This window comes from Dendrobium catenatum, unplaced genomic scaffold, assembly GCF_001605985.2.
Source record: "Dendrobium catenatum unplaced genomic scaffold, ASM160598v2 fragScaff_scaffold_518, whole genome shotgun sequence".
Taxonomy (NCBI): domain Eukaryota; kingdom Viridiplantae; phylum Streptophyta; class Magnoliopsida; order Asparagales; family Orchidaceae; genus Dendrobium; species Dendrobium catenatum.
This window is the reverse complement of record NW_021318980.1, coordinates 79541-96979: the sequence shown is the minus strand read 5'-3', so window position 1 is coordinate 96979 and position 17439 is coordinate 79541. Positions and strand designations below refer to the sequence as shown.

The window sequence follows — 17439 nt, the reverse complement described above, 5'->3', positions numbered from 1 at the left end:
CGGATAAAATAAAAGTTCCTGTCTAAGGCTCTAGTTACTAACTTCTGTATTTCTGTGCGGCTGCTGTTAAGGATGGGAAAGCAGTTTTATTTTCATGAAAAATAATTAGTTAAAAATATTAGGGAGATTTATGTACATAAACTATAAAATTATTATTATTAAAACATTTTCATTGAAAGTAATAAGTAAAAATATTAGGGAGATTTACATGCATAAACTATAAATTTATTATTATTAACATATTTAATATGTCAATTAATTAATTAATTATATAATACGTAAATTTAAAAATAAAAATAAAAAATACAGTTTAAATTGTTCTTACAAATTTCATTCTTTTAATCATTTTATTATAATAATTGCTTATAATATAAAAAATACTTGAAACATATTATTAGAATTTAATCTTTTAAATACAAAATTGTTAAGAATATTAAAAATTATATTCCAGTTTCTTGGATTATGTAATTCTTTATTATTATTCTTTTAGATTTCATTCTTTTTTTTTTTTCATTTTATTATAATTGCTTAAATCATATTCATTTTCTCTTTTTCATAATGAACAAACCGACTCTTGAGCTCGCTCGAACTCATAGAATAAAGTTCATGCCCGAACTCAATTAATTAATCAGATTCAAGCTCAAGCCAGATGTACCTCGAGCTCGACTAGTTTACACTCCTAGGTGCAACCATTTTGTGTATTCGCATTGAAGATGTATGCAAGTTGGGGCATGATCTCATTGGGAAGTCTTCTTGTTGAGAAAGGTGCGGACGGACAACACGCAACTTCCTCTCGTAAGTAATTAGTGATCCAAGAAGATTGTTATTAGAGTAAATATTTAAATCTTTAGATTTTGTAATTATAGTTATTTTAGCATCATATGCAGTAGGTAAATAATAAATAATCTTAATTTCTTATATACTAATTTTAATAACATTTGCATTCAAGTAGTGTATCCTATTATTGCATTAACCACAGAGGTCCATACTGACTTATCTGATTAATTCTATCCTCTTTGGATGAAAAGAATTGAATACAGCGATTCTAAAAATAGTTTTATCGATTAAATTCCAATCATTGAAAGGGAATTGGATAATTAGGATAAACCACCTCTATAATTGCCATGATAACAATAAACAAATGGAAGAACTAGGATTTTAATAAAAGGTTAAAAGTTTTATCCAAAATTCAAGGGGCAAGTTTTTTATAATATATAGAATTATAAAATAAATTTTAATATTATATATAATTATACATAATTTTCTCAAATCTAATGAAATAGTCACCCTCAACTCCCTTAGTTCAGCCATTGACTTCATAGTATCTAGACTGCCGCATTCAACTCGTCCTCTTAGATCATCTTCAATCGACCTGCAAATAGATATTTGACGTCCGCCTCAAGCTCCACGCAAACACAATTTACAGTAGTATTTTCACAATGTGAACAGTATCACGCCAATATTAGCGTTGAACTGTACACGAAAATATTTTTTTTATACATGAAATGACATAAGCAGAGAAACGCAAACAATTCTGGGTTTGTAACTCCAAAAGAACTGAGATATATCATAAAATCAATAGAAAATTTAGGCATTGCATAAAAAAATTCATGGAATAATTCAATCTTCATTTTTGAGAGGAAAAAAAAAAAAAAATCCATAAGAAGAGATCAAATTGAACATTGTGATACTTATTCTGACCTTGGAACTCTATATTAAACTCATTACAGTCTGTGCAGCCGATGTGTTTGATCACAGGTTTGGAGTGAAAAATTTAGGGTTTTGAATCTCCGGAGAGTATTTAAACTAAAGTTTTGAATTTGTTACCTTTCTTCGTGGAATTTGGAGTGCATCGTAATGGCCAAAGCCATGATAAAGAACTCGAATTGGATCCTCCTTCCCATATTCTTGGCCATACTCAGCAATGGCTATCAGGCCACCTGCTTCAGCATCATCAATATAGACTGTGATTGGCATCCTACAAGAAAAAAACTTTATTCAGTGTAATTTTATTTTATTCCAGTAAAGTGCTACTTGAGGTGATAAATTCATTCAGTGTAATTTGATTTTATTTTTAACTTTTATCCATATAACTTTGTAGTTTTTATCCTGTTCCCTCAATATTCTTCTATATTTTGTCTTATTGGTGCAAATTTTACCTCTGATATACATATTAAAGGCATATAAATCTATTTTTCATTATCCTAAACTTAAATAGGTACCAATACTCAAGTCTCCCTTCAATAATCAGTTCATAATATATCCTCATTAATTTTGCCACATATCATTTGAGCATTCACATTTTGCCACATATCATTAGTGAGTCTTTATCGCCGACACTCTTAACGGATTTAATTATAGTTTTTTTATTTTCTTTTAAGTCTAACAAATAATCTTTTATAATATAGTACTCCAAAGGCAATTCTTAATGGCATTATATCCCTATCTATATCTTGAGTTATATTGTATAATTTCATGTAGTTAATGATTGCCAGAAAACAATCTAAAATAAATTTATGCCATTTTTGCAAGTTTTGGCTAAGGTAAAAAGTTGGCACATGTAATATATCTTCAATTGTTAGCCAAAAGTAAAAACTAGCCTCATAATAAAAATTGCATCAAGAGATCTTCCAACAAAATACGAATTAAATACCACATATACCTGCATTTTAGTTGTGGATGCAAATCTTAAGTATAATTACAAAATTATTGTTCTTTAGGAATATTAATATATAATTTTTCTTTGGACATATTTCATGGAGAATATCACCCAAGCTTTATCTAGTATAATACTTATTCTTTTCTATCTAATGAGGTGAACCCTTTAGGTGAGGGAAACCAATTGGTGCAAGTAAAATTTCAAATATGCTATCAAAGCCATGATTTTAAGTTCTGTCTTGTTAGTTGAGATCATCTTTAGCAAACCAAGAATGCTCGTTTGAGAGATCGTCGATTACCAAATCACTGCATCTTGCTGATTTGCAAAGGATGCGTTTCCTAATTAGTACCAATTATAATATGAAATTGCTAGTTACACCACAGAAGATCACTCCATAAAAGATTCTTTCTCTAGATTTTAAAACTTATATTTTGAATTAGTTTACATGATTTATGTAAAGGTATGTATGGAATAGCTTTCAATAGTTCATGATGTCCAAGAATAAAGCAATAGCTTTAGAGAACTACTTCGCTATGAGGGAAGTCTTCCTACAAATTATCTCTCAACAGCATAAAATAAATGATAGTGCAGCTGAGTATGCAACCCACATGAAAGGCAAACGATATGAAACATGTAAGAAGCTGTAGTTCTAAGGGCTACAAAAAATTGATATCAACAACGAAAAAAAATTTCAACTATTGTAATAAACTTGAGGAAATTATTAAAAAATGTCATACTCAATCTTAGAATCAACAAACAAATTTTAAAAAAGCAACAGTTGCTGATCATGCTGTTGGTTTAGCAAATATGGATAGATCATGTCTTACTCATGAAATGGTTAAGTAAATGATCATTAAAGTCCCATCTTCCTTAAGGCTAGAAGGTATGAATGTACTATCTCATTTATCTTGGCTCGTAATTCTGGCGCATCCAATCATATGACCGGTACCTCAGATCTTCTTCATAATATTCGACCATATATCAACAATTGAGATTAGTAATTATAGTTAATTATCCATTAAAACTATTAAGGATATTAATTATGTCATGAAATATGTCCTTCATCACCAATACTTTCTAATAATCTGATCTCAGTAAAAAAAAAGATTGATAAGTATTATATTCAATTTTATTGGGATGATTGCATTTTATAGGATCAGGTGATGGAGAAAATCTAATGAAGAGGATGAAAATTGGATGACTATTTCCCTTTCATCTAGGAATGTTTCATTGCCTTGTATTATAGTAAATCAAAATAACAACCCATATCACAAATGATTAGGTTTTATCCAAATTATACTGCTTTATCTCATTAAATAAACAATGGTTTGTTGGGTAACAAAAATAGATTTTCTTGACAAATTTTTTTTTACTACTCAACATACAAAATTGGTAAAAGCTAGAGCCTTCCTATTCCATCCCATGATAGTTAAAAAACCACAAAAATCACATGATAGTTGTGCTGAAAACTGTTTTAACTTAATTAACAGTGATATATGTGATATTACTCCCGTTATATTGCAAGGAAATTATTAGTACTTTGAAACATTCATTGAATATTACAATGAATATACTTGGATTTATTTTCTTCATAAAAAATCTAAACATTCATTATCTTTCAGAATATTACAGTTATAGCCTATGTTGAAACTCAATTTAGTCCTACATCAAAGTATTAAGATCTGACTTCAAGGGTGAATATATGTCACTTGAATTTCATGATGTTTTTTCAAAAAAGAGGAATTTCTTCTTAGCGATCATGTCCCCATAAACCTCAACAAAATTATGTTGTTCAACGTAGAAATCACCACCTCCTATTTATTTTGGGGTTTAGTGCTAAATTATTCAGTTCTACCTAAGTTTTAGGTTGAGCATTGAGTAAGACAATTTCTTTAATTAATAAATTATCTTTTCGTGCCTTGGAGTTTGACTCTCCTTATTATAATCTCTTTCATAAGCATCCAACTTAACATTATATGCATGCATTTGATTGTGTGTGCTTTGTTCTTCTATTAGCCCATGAACTTCATAAACTCTTTGTTGGGTTTATTGAATGTGCATTTATGGGTTATGACGCTTCGAGCGAAGGCTAAATGTTTTATGATCTATGCTCCAAAATATTTGGCCCCTTCGAGCCTTTGCTAGAGATGCATGTTATTCCTAATTTTGATGAATTAAATTCTAGTCCTAAAAGATTCAAATCAAGAAAATATTCAATTTTATCACTTTCGGTGTCAAACTTACCCTTTGAGCTTGTGCAAATTGATCCGCCACTTGAGCCTGCTAACTAGAATTCAGTCAATGCACCTAAACAGTCTTCCAAAACCTCTAATTCTTCAAATTATGGTTTTCACACGACGTTGGCTTTGATTCCCATTCCTTTATGTTACTCAAAGGTCAATAAAGATGATGGTTGGAAGGATGCTATCGCTAAAGAACTTCGATCTCTCTAAGAAAATTATACATGAAATATAGCTCAATGCCCTTAAAATGTTAAAGTTGAAAATGGTTTTTACCCGATAAAGCATTACGCTGATGGCAGTTCGGATCACTATCAGGCACGTTTAGTTGTCCTTTGAAACAAACTAGAATATAACTTGATTGTGAAGAAATTTTTGTTCTTGTAGCCAAAATAACTATAATACAAATGATTTTCTCAATTGGTATTTTATAAGGATGGCCAATCTAGAAAATAGATGTTAAAAATACATATCTTCGTGGGGATCTCATCTAGATGTAAATAATTCTTTCATATGGCATTTTTTCCTTTTCTCATTTAGACGCATGCAAGTTAAAGTGCTCCTTATATGATTTCAAACAATCCCCCTATGCATGGTTGAACAAATTTCACTCAACCCTATTTCATGTATCATTTGAACAAAACTAATACAAATCATCATAAAAAAAATTAATATAAATCATCATTATTCTTTGTAATGCATTAGTGTTATTGCTCTTCTCCTCATTTATGTTAAGGACATTGTTGACCTCCACACATCTGCCAAATCAGCGCGAGTAAAGGGGCTGAAATTGGCCAACTTGAATGACAATCGGCGAGCACAATGCATCACTTGAATGGTCAAATGACCTCCAATCGCCAAATGAACTGTGTTGTTGTGATCGAAGTGTCGAATCTACGTAAGAGGGATCACCTCGCAGTCAAACCGAGCAAGAATAGTCAAAACCGACGACCGAAATCCGAAATTGACACATGACGCTACTCAAATGACATACGATCGCAAAACAGACTTCTCCGTTGTATTCAAAACATATGAGTCACCCACAATCGAGTATAGTTAGGGCTAATGAAGTTTGCGCGGGGAAATCAACACGAATCCCAAGACAACTGCACGCAAATTAAGGCAAAAAAATAATAATAAAAATCTTATTCTCTGCTTCAAATCCCGCTCTCGCTCTCTTTCCTCTGTTCGACTCCCAACAGCAGCCCTTCCGATCCTCCCTCACAGCTCCGACTTGTACCAGCAATCGAAGAAGTCAACTCCTAGATCTCGCCGCACGTCCGACTCAAATCCCCTCAACCTCTGATTCATCCCCTACAAACGAATCTCTTGTAGGTTTCCAACTTCGCATCCTGACTGGACCCATTTCGATCACACGAGATCCTATCCAATCACACCAGTCAAAGCTTCCTCCTCGCAACCATCCGCCTCCTCTTGCTATTTGAATTACTCCACACTCCTGAATCCCACGATCCTGCCGCTATTCGCCACTCATAACTCTATCAAGCCGACTGATCCAAGTTCTTATCCGATCAAACTCAACGCCCAACCAACCTTACCGATCCCAGAACCCGTTTCCCCCCGCTCGTCAAACTCCTCTTCATAGCTAACACTCTCCCTCATTCCCCTTTCAATCTCACGCGAGCTTCCAATCCCGATCCGGACCAGCCGACCTTCTAAAATTATACTCCATGTATTCGGTTTTAGATATACTTAAACGAAAACCTTTAGCTCTAAGGTTGACCTCCGTAATTCAAGTTTACCTTCAACTCCCTCTTTAGTCTTATAAACAAGAAGAATATCATCAGCAAAAAGCATACACCAGGGAACATCCTCTTGTAAATCTCTAATAAGAACATCCATGACTAAAGCAAAAAAAATATGGGCTTAAGGCCGATCTTTGATGTAATCCATCTGAAATTGGAAAATACTTGGTGAAACCACCTTGTATTTGAACAGAAGTAACAACTCCAACATACATATCCCTAATGACTTGAATATAAGCATTATTAAATCTACCTGGCATGAATACAAATTGTGATGTAGAACTACATGCAAAGATCGGAAATTTGCACAAAATAAATTAAGAACAATTTCAGATTTTCGTTAAGTGTTTAAAACAACAACGTAAAACTCATAAATGGTCAATCCCGATTAGGCCAAGCGACACAAGAGACTAAACCACATCAAAACACTTAGAAGAATTAAAACAATGCATAAGTAGTAGTTTGCAACTTAACCAAATTATAACAATGAGGTCTAAGAGCAAAGAAGTAACAATTCCTATGAATACTAATGGATGTCAATAAGTAGGCACAATCTCTTGCTTTGAACAAATTCTCTCAAAGAAATTAGAATTTGAATGTAAATAAGTCAAGGAAGAAAATCACCTTCTCGGAGAGACGACGTAGATCACCACGTACCTTCCAATAGTTGTTCCTTCAACGGCTATTACGGGAGGATGGAATTTCAAGAGATCCGTCAAGGATTTGAATCACTCCGACGAAGGGAAGTTGAGAAGATCCACGAATCTTTGACCATCGGATGTGAAGTTGGAATCAAGCTTCGGATCGATCATACACCTCAACTCAACAAGGAGAAACACCTTAAGAAGGGGAAGGGGCGAGAGAGAGAGAGAGGAGGTGGACGGTGGGGGAGGGAGGCCGGCGGTTTGTAAAAGGGGAAAACGGCTAGGGTTGGGAAGGGGTTAGGTTTGGGTGGACAAGAAATTGTTTTAACAAACAAATTTGAAATTATTTTCAGATTTGAGTAAGATTGGAGGGAAAATAAATGGATTTAAAATTTGAATATCTTGCAATTAATCCCCTTCATGGAGCATTAAAGGAGAGGGACCCATTAATGGAGGCCGGCGGCAAGGAGAGAGGGATTGGGGGTTTTGGGAAGAGGAGTTATGCGTTTCCTAATCCGCTCCGCTTAATAAATGAGGAAAATTTCAAATCCGCTCAAATTCAAATTTGAAATTTGAAATCGCATGAAAACTTTTCAAATTTGGCATCGGACAAAAATGGAAACTTTCACTTTGAATTTCAAAATCTGAAATTCATGGAGGGGCCGGTGATGGGTGGAAGGGAGGGGCGGTGGAAAAAGGGGAGGTCGGCGGTCAAGATGGTGGCCGGCGGGATGATGGGGAGGTGGGGGTTTTGAGAAAGTGGTGTTGTTGAGTTTGGATGGGTGGGGTTATGAGGAGGTGGTTGGTGGTGGATGATGGTCGGAGGTGGGTGTTGGGTAGATGGAAAGGAAGAAAACAAAAGAAAACCAAGAGCCACCGGAGGTGACTGTTGGGTACGACGGGTGGCCTCTCCTAGGCTCCACCAAACTCTCAACTCTCAAGCTCCACACAAAAGCTTCAAGAAGACAAAATGCAAGAAATTTCTTTTAATCATTCATTAACCATCAAAAGTACATGATGAAGGCTATAAATAGCCTAATACAATGACATAAAATAAAAGACTAAAATACCCTCGAGGGGCTACAAGACTCAATCCCTCAAGCAAGGGTAAAAAGGGAAAAAAATGCAGAAATAAAAATACATCAAAATAAAATGACCATACTAAAATCAGAAATACATCGGGTAAATCGTGGCCGTAGATCTACGGCCACGTCGACGATAGACTTTCCAACTGATGTCCCCATCAAATTGATTTTGAGAAACAATAGTATCACGCGTAGCCTATGCTCCATAACTCTCTCCCATAGTTTTAAACTATGACACATCAACTTAATTCCTCTATAATTTGCAAAATCTTGTTCATCACCTTTATTCTTAAAGATAGGAATCAACACACTCATTCTCCACACATTTGACATCTTTTTGGTCTTCAAAATAATATTAAAAATTTTAGTAAGCCAAGAAATTTCTTCTATCTCCTTTATCTCCTAAGCCAAGAAAACTGCACGCTAAAACTGAGTTTTGAAAATGTGATATCATGGCTCCAATAAACTAAGACCTATCACACTGACTTGATTTCTAAAGATATTGGCACGTAATTATGTTAAAACTCGATTTATGCACTAAAAAGTCAAATAAAAAAGGGGTTAACTTGCTGACCTCTTCACCTTTAATCACAAAAAAAGACCAAATTTCAAATCTTTGATTCACTTTCAAATATTTGAGGCGTGGTTATACCATATCAAACTATGCATGGACACTAAAAAACATATGAGGGAGAAAGAGTATCTTACTGGAGAACATGAGACGCCATGAGAAGCTCTGGCTCGCCTCCCCAGACATGTGGCTGTCTAATTTGAGTGACATAATCATCAAAGCTCCCCTCAATAAACCTGATGATTAAACATTTAAGACTCACAGCCAATATGACTTTTACCTTACATATAGGCAATATGTCAAACTAAGAATCAAGCTCATTAATGACCCATGCCATCGAGCAGTCCTAAGAAAGAATTTGTACTGACATAAACAGATGCAAAAGTGGCACATTTGAAGGAAAAAAAAAAAAAACTTTACCATTCTGTCTCTTCTCGTCTCTTGATAAATTCATCAGCAATCTGGTCAATTGTAAGACTAACTATTGTTATCAGAATAAAACTATTATCTAAACAGCATTGTTAGACTATTAACATTGAATATAGCATTCGCTTTAAAGCATAGTTCGGTATCAAAATTTCAACAAGAAGCTAGACATACCAAGGTCCTCAATTCATCAGCTAATTCTCGCTGCAGGGTCTCATTAGGTATGGATTTTCCTGCCCGGATGCACGCCCCATGGACCACAGAGCGAAACAGGCATCTACCGTCTCCTGGTATGCCTGATAAAAGCATTGAGTCAGGATAAAACACAAGAAACTGAATGGATTCTAAAACTTACTAGTTGAAATAACTTAAAAGAAAAGCGCTTGCAATAAGTATTTACTAACCAGTTATGGAGTAATCAGTGTACACTTTCTTTCCAGGAGAAGTTCTCTTAGATGAGGATTTATCCCAACCATTTTCAGAAGCTTGTGCATTTACCACTCCAGAAGATGAAAAACTTAAGCATAGTCCAAAGGAGACACCTGCTGCTAATGAGGAATGCCTTGCATTCCAACTGATTTTAGGAATTTTCTGAAAACTGGGCATGGGAAGCCTCAAGCTCATACTTTGATGGCTTGATGTTAATCCTAAATGCAAGTCACGTCTAAGTGAGCATACAAAAGCAGCCAAGTTAAGCGGATGGAGACCTCCAATTTGTTTGGTGAAGGATAGAGCAAAATTAGGAGACTTAGATTCTCGAAATCCATTCGATGGGGAAAGAAAATACTTCCTTAGGGTCAAGTCCATGTGTTTATGGTGGAAATGGCTTAAATGTATGTATAAACTAGAGGAGCTGCATCTCGGTATAGACATTGAAGGAATGAATCCAAATATCTGCTTCACTAAACATAAATCAGGCACAACAATTCTATAATTTGGGCATAAAAATGAGTTTTCCTTCTCTCCGATTAAATTGAAGCTAATTAAACATCTCCCCAACAGCCATACATTCGTCACCAACTCGTATATCGCTGTTCAGTAAAGTTTTATTGTAAGGTGCATATTGCTATGAGCAGCAATACCATTGTGCGGACGGAGCTCTCAACTGCACAGAACAAGTAATTGTTACGCTTTAGACAGCATCGTCTTTATCATAAATATCACACATGCATTATCTATTGTGATGACTTAACAAATACTCAATCAAGCATATGCAAAGAATCAAATGCATGAATAAAAACAATAATATTAATCATTCATACAAATCTACCTAAGGAACACATGTGAAAAACCTCGGTATTGCAAAGAAAAAATCAGCCATGGAAGTTATTTTGATTGTATGAATCCATGATGGATGTATAGCTCTAAGGGAATAATTCATAACCATTGTGATGGGGAGCATCTTAGGGTATAAGATTCCCTAACGTAAATCTAGAATAAGTTACACAAAATCACACACTTACGAATCCGGAACTCAAATTTTTTTTTTTAACTCAATCTTTTGATTCTAGAAGCCATATTGACAGGAACCGAAGGATCCAAAACATAAGAAGCTGCCAATAGTAAGACAAATCCTATAACAAACCGCAACTGTAAGGAAGTCGTTAATAGCAAGTTAAGGAGGTCCTGGAAGGCAACCAGATAAAAAAAGTCACACGACGGAGATGCAATTCACATTTTGCCATAGAAGTGAAGCATCGCAACAAAAGATCTTATGTTTTGGTTGGTACTTGAGGTGCTAAATCAATCGAGCAAGGACTTAACATCACAACTCTATCAGGTAGGGCACATTACCATTCCTTTGAGGTTAGTTTTGACACTCTCGTCAATCACTATTTATGATTTTGATATAATGCATTTCGGCAAATGAGATTGCTCATGGAATGCGTCCTCCTCAATTTGAAGTGACAAAGGTCAACATTGATTGCAAATTGGTAATCACATTAGCAAAAAATCCAATCCATCAGGCAAAGAGCAAGCACATCCACATTCAATATCATTTCTTTCGAGAGTGCATGTGAAAGAAAGAAAGTGGAGTTTATCTACGTGAAGCAAATAGTAAATATCTTCACCAATCACTTGCGGCATATCTTTTTCATAAGTTCGTCTTTTCTAGAAATAAAGGTTGGTAAACAATTAAGTTTAGGGGGGGGGAGAAGGGGAGGATGTTCAAAAATTAAATTCAACTTAATGGTAATATAAGAATTATATGTTGGGAATTAGATGAGAAGTAATTCAATTACCGATGGAAAAAAAAATAATATAAAATAGAAACAAGATAATACACAAAATACACCAATATTTTTATACAAGTTCAACCAATTGATAGAATCTTGATGACAAAATTACAAATTTCACTATGATTTTGATTATGGAGTTTTTATAAGTCCTAATATCTCATATTTGAGTTTATTAGGAATTCTTTGCAGAGCAAAAGTCTAGGTACATAACGCATTCTAAGCATCATGTTTAATTTATGAATGTATTAAAGATAAATCATATCTATATGGAGTATAAAAAGAGTTATGAGCATACTAAAAGTCAATATCGATTTTGAAATTTGACCCTTAAATATTTATATCATAAGTCCTCATTTAAAATTGCATTGTATCTAGAAGTTTTCATGAAGCCTCTATATCTCCATTAATCATTTCTGAATGACAAGGCAAGTTATTTGAACCTAAAACTCCTCCAAATTAGATTTTTATTTCCTTGTTGAATTTCTTGTTAGTCATTCTATTTTTCTTAATTTATATCAAGTATAAATATATCAAATGAACTTCTAGGATAATTACTGATAGCATTTCAACTAATTGCAATCTATATATGGAAAAAACATGTATGTACATTCATTTCTATCTGTGAATGTGATTGATTAATCTTGTGTTTGCTGTGTGTATTAGAAGAGGTGAATGAGAGCAGTTGCAACAGTACATAATAGGTAAGCAGACTAAAAGATTTATATGTACTTCTATAAATCTGTGTCTTTATACATGTTAACTATAGATATGCATGCAATATATGCATGTTCAAACATCAACATTTTCCTCCAAAACATGGGAAATTATCCATTAATTAGTAATATGACGATGCAATAGAATTGCCCATAGCTAAGTTCGATATCCAAAAGCTCATTTGTAAAGTTGAAAGGATGCAAACTGCCACCCTAAGCCCCCTTTTTCCTCCCATCTAATGCACAAATGATTTCAATATTAAAACGCATTGTAAGGAGAAATTATTAGGTTTTGAACTAAATAAAAGCCGCATATAACAATTTGTCATTTGCAAGGCTGCCTCCCAATGGAAGCTTTCCACCAAGATTTCCACAGTAAACATAAAGGGCTTCATCTTTTCAGATCCTTAAGTTAAATCAAACTTTTATAAAGTTGGAGGCATAACCACAGTATAATTGCAACAACAAAAGTGAAGTAAAGATCAAGAGAACACAATCACCACATACTACCTATGGTCATTTGGTTCAATGTTACATAAGTAGCATTAGCACATCGATAATACCACAATCTATCAAATGCAATGTGTTTGATAGTATGGGACCTCACTTAAAACAACATAGTATTATTAATAATAATCAACTATGATTATGATCTTTCTTCTATAATCATTTATTATAACAAATGAAAATTTTTTGGGTAATGATATCCTTATGAAAATTTGGTCAAAATATGTTTTATTATTATTATGTTTGCTATGATGAGTGAAAAATTTTGATTAGCTGTGCATTGTATTTATTTCAAAGCAAATCAAATGGCAATAATACTCATCATGATCAAATTTGGTTAGGGTATTCTGAAGCAAAATGATCTAAAATGCTGATTCTCACCAAATTCTGAAAAGCAACAACAAAGTTCGAGCTAAACAAAGCGTGCCAACTATATGTAAAACAAAATAGTGAAATAGTTGCCCCAAACGAACACTAAATGCTCATAAATTTGACCGATGCATAGAGTTTTATATGTCATTCACGCTATTGCTGTCTAAAAATATCCCCAAATCAACGAATCAAACAGGTTATATATATAATATATTAATAGAACAACATTTAATCAAACTGGCCTGTACAAAACTAAGTATAAATGCAATTACCAGACAACAAAAGGAGATCGAAATGTTTGTTACTTCACAAGAAATAACTACGGCACCCGAGCAAAACAGCCATTAAAGAGCAAACAAATAGTAACTAGAAAGAGAAACCAAAGCATCCTAAGAAGATAAAAGGGGTGTTTTCTTCGAATAGGAAGAAGGCGCTATGGGAAGGACAAGGATACCTTAAACAGACAATCTCAGCGAAGAATTACAGCGAAAACAGTTATGGAATCCAACTTGGAGGAAGAAATCCCGCTTGGCGCAGAGTTCGCTTGCCGCGCCACCGAATAGAAAGGCCGGGATTTTTCGTTTAATTATTTTCGTTGAGATGGTGAAACCTTCTCTTTCTATATGGAACTTCTATATGTGGATGATTCGAATTAAGGCAATTTTTTAAACGAGCGGATTTTAGGGGAGTTTTAGCAAGAGAAGTACGAATACCATAAAATTTTAAAGGGAGTTTTACATATACATCACTTTATTTTATGTTATTTACATATCTAATATTTAAAATATTAATATTACATGACTACCACTCATAGAATAAATTTGAGTGCATTGAATGAAATATTAAAGTTTATAGAATTATATGAATGATATAAATGAATTATATGACTGATATATTTAATACATAGCTAACTCTATATAAATTAAAAAAAAAAAGTTAACAAGTGCATGCACATTATTGTTACATATGTTTTAATAGATATCGACACGAGTTTGGAGTTGTGTTTGTATAGAGAAGCTATATATACATTAATAAAAATTGAGTATAATTTTTCATTTTTATTTAAATTTATTGGATGTGTAGTTCTACTTTCAATTATATATTAAAAATTGTAATTTACTATTACAATTATTATTTTATTGAAAATTTAACATTTACAATTTCAAGAAATTTATATATGTTTACAATTTCTTCAATAAAATTTAAAATGTTAGTACTGGCTTTTAAAATGTATAAATACATTTACATTTCCTAAATAATGAAATTTCAAATTTAAATGTTATTTATTTTCTTTAGAGCTACGTAATAAGGCTAATTTTTAGGTTATAATGTTAAATAATAAAGCTAGCTTTAAGATTGTAGCGCTAAGGAATTAATTTATAAATTTTATACTTTTTATGATTGGGTATGACATAAATTCAGGATTTCTTGCGGGGACTAAGGCATAATAAAATTTAATTATAACAAAATCATTTAAAATACTTTTGATTGAATTTTTTTTGCAAATAAAACTATTTTGTATTACCACTAATCAAACAAATAAATTGCATATAATAGTTAATGTATTATCAATTAATTTGTTAATTCGTTTTTTAGAAATATAAGTCATAAATTCTATGAAAGTATATTTCCATAAACTTTATAAAATTTTGGTATCAATTTACTGTCATATTGGTATTAAAAAATAATAAAATAAATTATAGTTGTTGCGTGCTAGAATATACATGGCGGTAGAGTTTGGAAATTTACGCCCTAGAGTTGTATGAGTATTCAACACACAAGCAGAGAAGTGAACATCAGGATTTTTACGTGGAAAACCCAAAAGAGGGAAAAACCAGGGGGCCTTGCCCAGTTGCAAAGTTTCACTAGAATTTGTTTGAAGTACAAAGGTTGATCCGTCTTACAACTCAAGACGATCAATTTACAATTAACTTCTCACAAAGTTACAAAATTCTGCAAATTCCTGACGTTTTCCGAAAATCCGGCAGAGTTCCGGCGTCTTCAGGCGGCAGGAAGAGCTCCGACGATGGTCGAGGAGGAGCTTCTTCTTTCTCTTCCTTCTCTTCTTCTTCCATTCTTCTTCTCTCTCTTCACTTGAGTCCCATTTGTGTAGAATAAGAGCTCTATTTATAATTTTTCTGGAGTGGCATAGTCCGTAAATAGGCGTGAGATCAAGGGTGAATTGGGAGTGTTTTGAATGGACGGCCGATATCGAATCCTTTGATCATGCACCTTTCGTTGGGATTTTGAAGGCCTTAATGATGTCAGAATTCGACGATCTTAGGCTCTTTGGATTCGTCTCGTCGAGCCGTTCGATTCGAGTATAAGCTTGTCAAAATCAGAGGCCGTTTGGTAACTCAAATTGTGGTTTGAACCTTCCAAGAGCGCTTTGGGTCCTTGATTCGGACTTATTTGGGTCGGATTGGGTTGATCTTGGTGTCTTTGGGTTCGTCTTTCCGAGACACTCAGTTTGACTATAAGCTTGCTGAAATCGGAGTTCGGGTGTTCCCGGAATTAATTTTTAAAGTTTCCGACTAGCTTTTGCCTCGAGATTCGTGCCCGATCAAGCTAATTTTGACACCGTATCAATAGTAATTTAGAAAATTAAGAATACAAACTCTTTTAAAGTAAATGTAAAAAAAAATAGTTTACCAATTTCATCAACAAATTTAATGAAAATAAGAAAATATTTAAAAAATAATTATATACTATTTCTCAAATCTAATTTTAATAATTAATTAGTTAAAATATTGGAATAATCTAAGATATATTCCAAAAAATTTAACTGTGAAAATAAAATTTTTTAATGCCTAAAATTATTTCTTTTACAAATAATACCAATTCCACTAATATATAATTAACAATACTAGTTTAAGCTGTTGGGGAGATGTCTCTTTGAAGTTGTGATCTAAAGCTTCACCATGGGGTAAAAGCTAGAGAAATTAGACACGCAATAAGCTACAAAAATTTAAAGCTTTTTAGTACCTTTTTTCATTCAAAACGGGTATACCATATTTAAATTTTTTAATAAATTGTTGTCACTAAATCTATATATGTTGCGGACTATAATATATATGGCGGTGGAGTTAGAAAATTTTCGTCTGAGCGTTGTACAAATATCTAGCACACAAACATAGGAGAAATAATAACACCAGGATTTTTATATGGAAAACTCTGAAAGAGGAAAAACCACGGGGCCAAGCCCAGTTGAAAGATTTCCACTAGTGTTTGCTTGAAATACAAGACGCTGACTCATCCTTAACATATAAGAACATCATATTTGGAAACCGTTTGGTAACTATAATAATGATTTGAACTTTCCAACAGTGCTTCGGGTGGTTGATTTGAACTCATTTGGGCTCGGACTGAGTCGAATTTGGTGTTGTTGGGTTCGTATTTCCGAGATGCTCAGTTTGACTGTAAGTTTGCTGAAATCGGAGTTTAGGTGATCCCGAATTTAATTTTTGAAGTTTCCGGCTTGATTTTGCCTCGAGATTCGTGCCAGATCAAGATAACTTTTTGAGGATATATCAATATATAAAATATAAATTTAAATATCAATGCGTGCAGCTAAAAAAATATAAGAAAATGAGGATCCAATTGGAGAATCAATTTAAGATTTGCAAGCAAGTTGCTTATTATGTTCAAGGTTATTTTTGTGTTTTTGAATAATGTACAAGATTTAAGTTTTGTAGCTGAAATTATTTACCTCTTGACTGTCGTGTTATCATTTTTTTTTCTTGCATTAAAGATCTTAACAATAAATTAGAGATGAATTAAACTAAATTTCACCAAAAATAGAATATGAAGGTTTATATGTAACTTTAGAGGTTGAGGAATGTTACAAATGTTCTACTGCACGTGTTTACAATCCTTAAAAAAATATTCATTATCACCTTCTCCACAGGCTATCACCTACTCAAAATTCATTTATAGTTCATATTGATCAAGTTAATTGCTGATGATATTCTTGTTGATAGGACTAGAGAGGGAGTTGAAGGTAAACTTGAATTATGGAGGTCAACCTTAGATTGAGTCTAAAGGTTTTCGTTTAAGTAGATCTAAAACGGAATATATGAAGTGTAATTTTAGTAGTAATGGACCTAGAGAGGGGATTGTAACTTTGGTCGATTAAGTCATTATTAATAAGAGTACACGTTTTACATATCTTGGATTTATTGTTCAGAGTGATGGTGAAATAGATGGGGATATTATC

General features: G+C 33.3%; 1 protein-coding gene across 2 annotated transcripts; it reads right to left on the bottom strand.

The window, feature by feature from the left end:
• Positions 1 to 1140: 1140 nt before the first annotated feature.
• LOC110091919 (OTU domain-containing protein At3g57810) lies at positions 1141 to 13869 on the bottom strand. Of its 2 annotated transcripts, XM_020816226.2 has the most exons (7): positions 13678 to 13869; positions 9796 to 10496; positions 9566 to 9687; positions 9386 to 9426; positions 9103 to 9201; positions 1828 to 1978; positions 1141 to 1372 (listed from the first exon to the last, which is right to left on the bottom strand). In XM_020816226.2, the coding sequence occupies exons 2-7, from the start codon at positions 10262 to 10264 to the stop codon at positions 1364 to 1366; spliced, it is 891 nt and encodes a 296-aa protein (XP_020671885.1). In that variant the 5' UTR covers positions 10265 to 10496; positions 13678 to 13869; the 3' UTR covers positions 1141 to 1363. The 2 variants fall into 2 exon arrangements, with proteins under 2 accessions (XP_020671885.1, XP_020671884.1); XM_020816225.2 differs by lacking the exon at positions 1141 to 1372 and having other exon boundaries at positions 1550 to 1978.
• Positions 13870 to 17439: the final 3570 nt, after the last annotated feature.

What these genes read in the sequence shown, in the direction of transcription:
- LOC110091919 (XM_020816225.2), bottom strand. Translation starts at nt 10,264, where the DNA reads ATGTCTATACCGAGATGCAGCTCCTCTAGTTTATACATACATTTAAGC. An exon ending in CACTGATTACTCCATAACTG is followed by an intron (nt 9,688 to 9,795) that starts GTTAGTAAATAC and finishes TGCTTTTATCAG; the next exon opens with GCATACCAGGAGACGGTAGA. An exon ending in AGACGAGAAGAGACAGAATG is followed by an intron (nt 9,202 to 9,385) that starts GTAAAGTTTTTT and finishes TTTAATCATCAG; the next exon opens with GTTTATTGAGGGGAGCTTTG.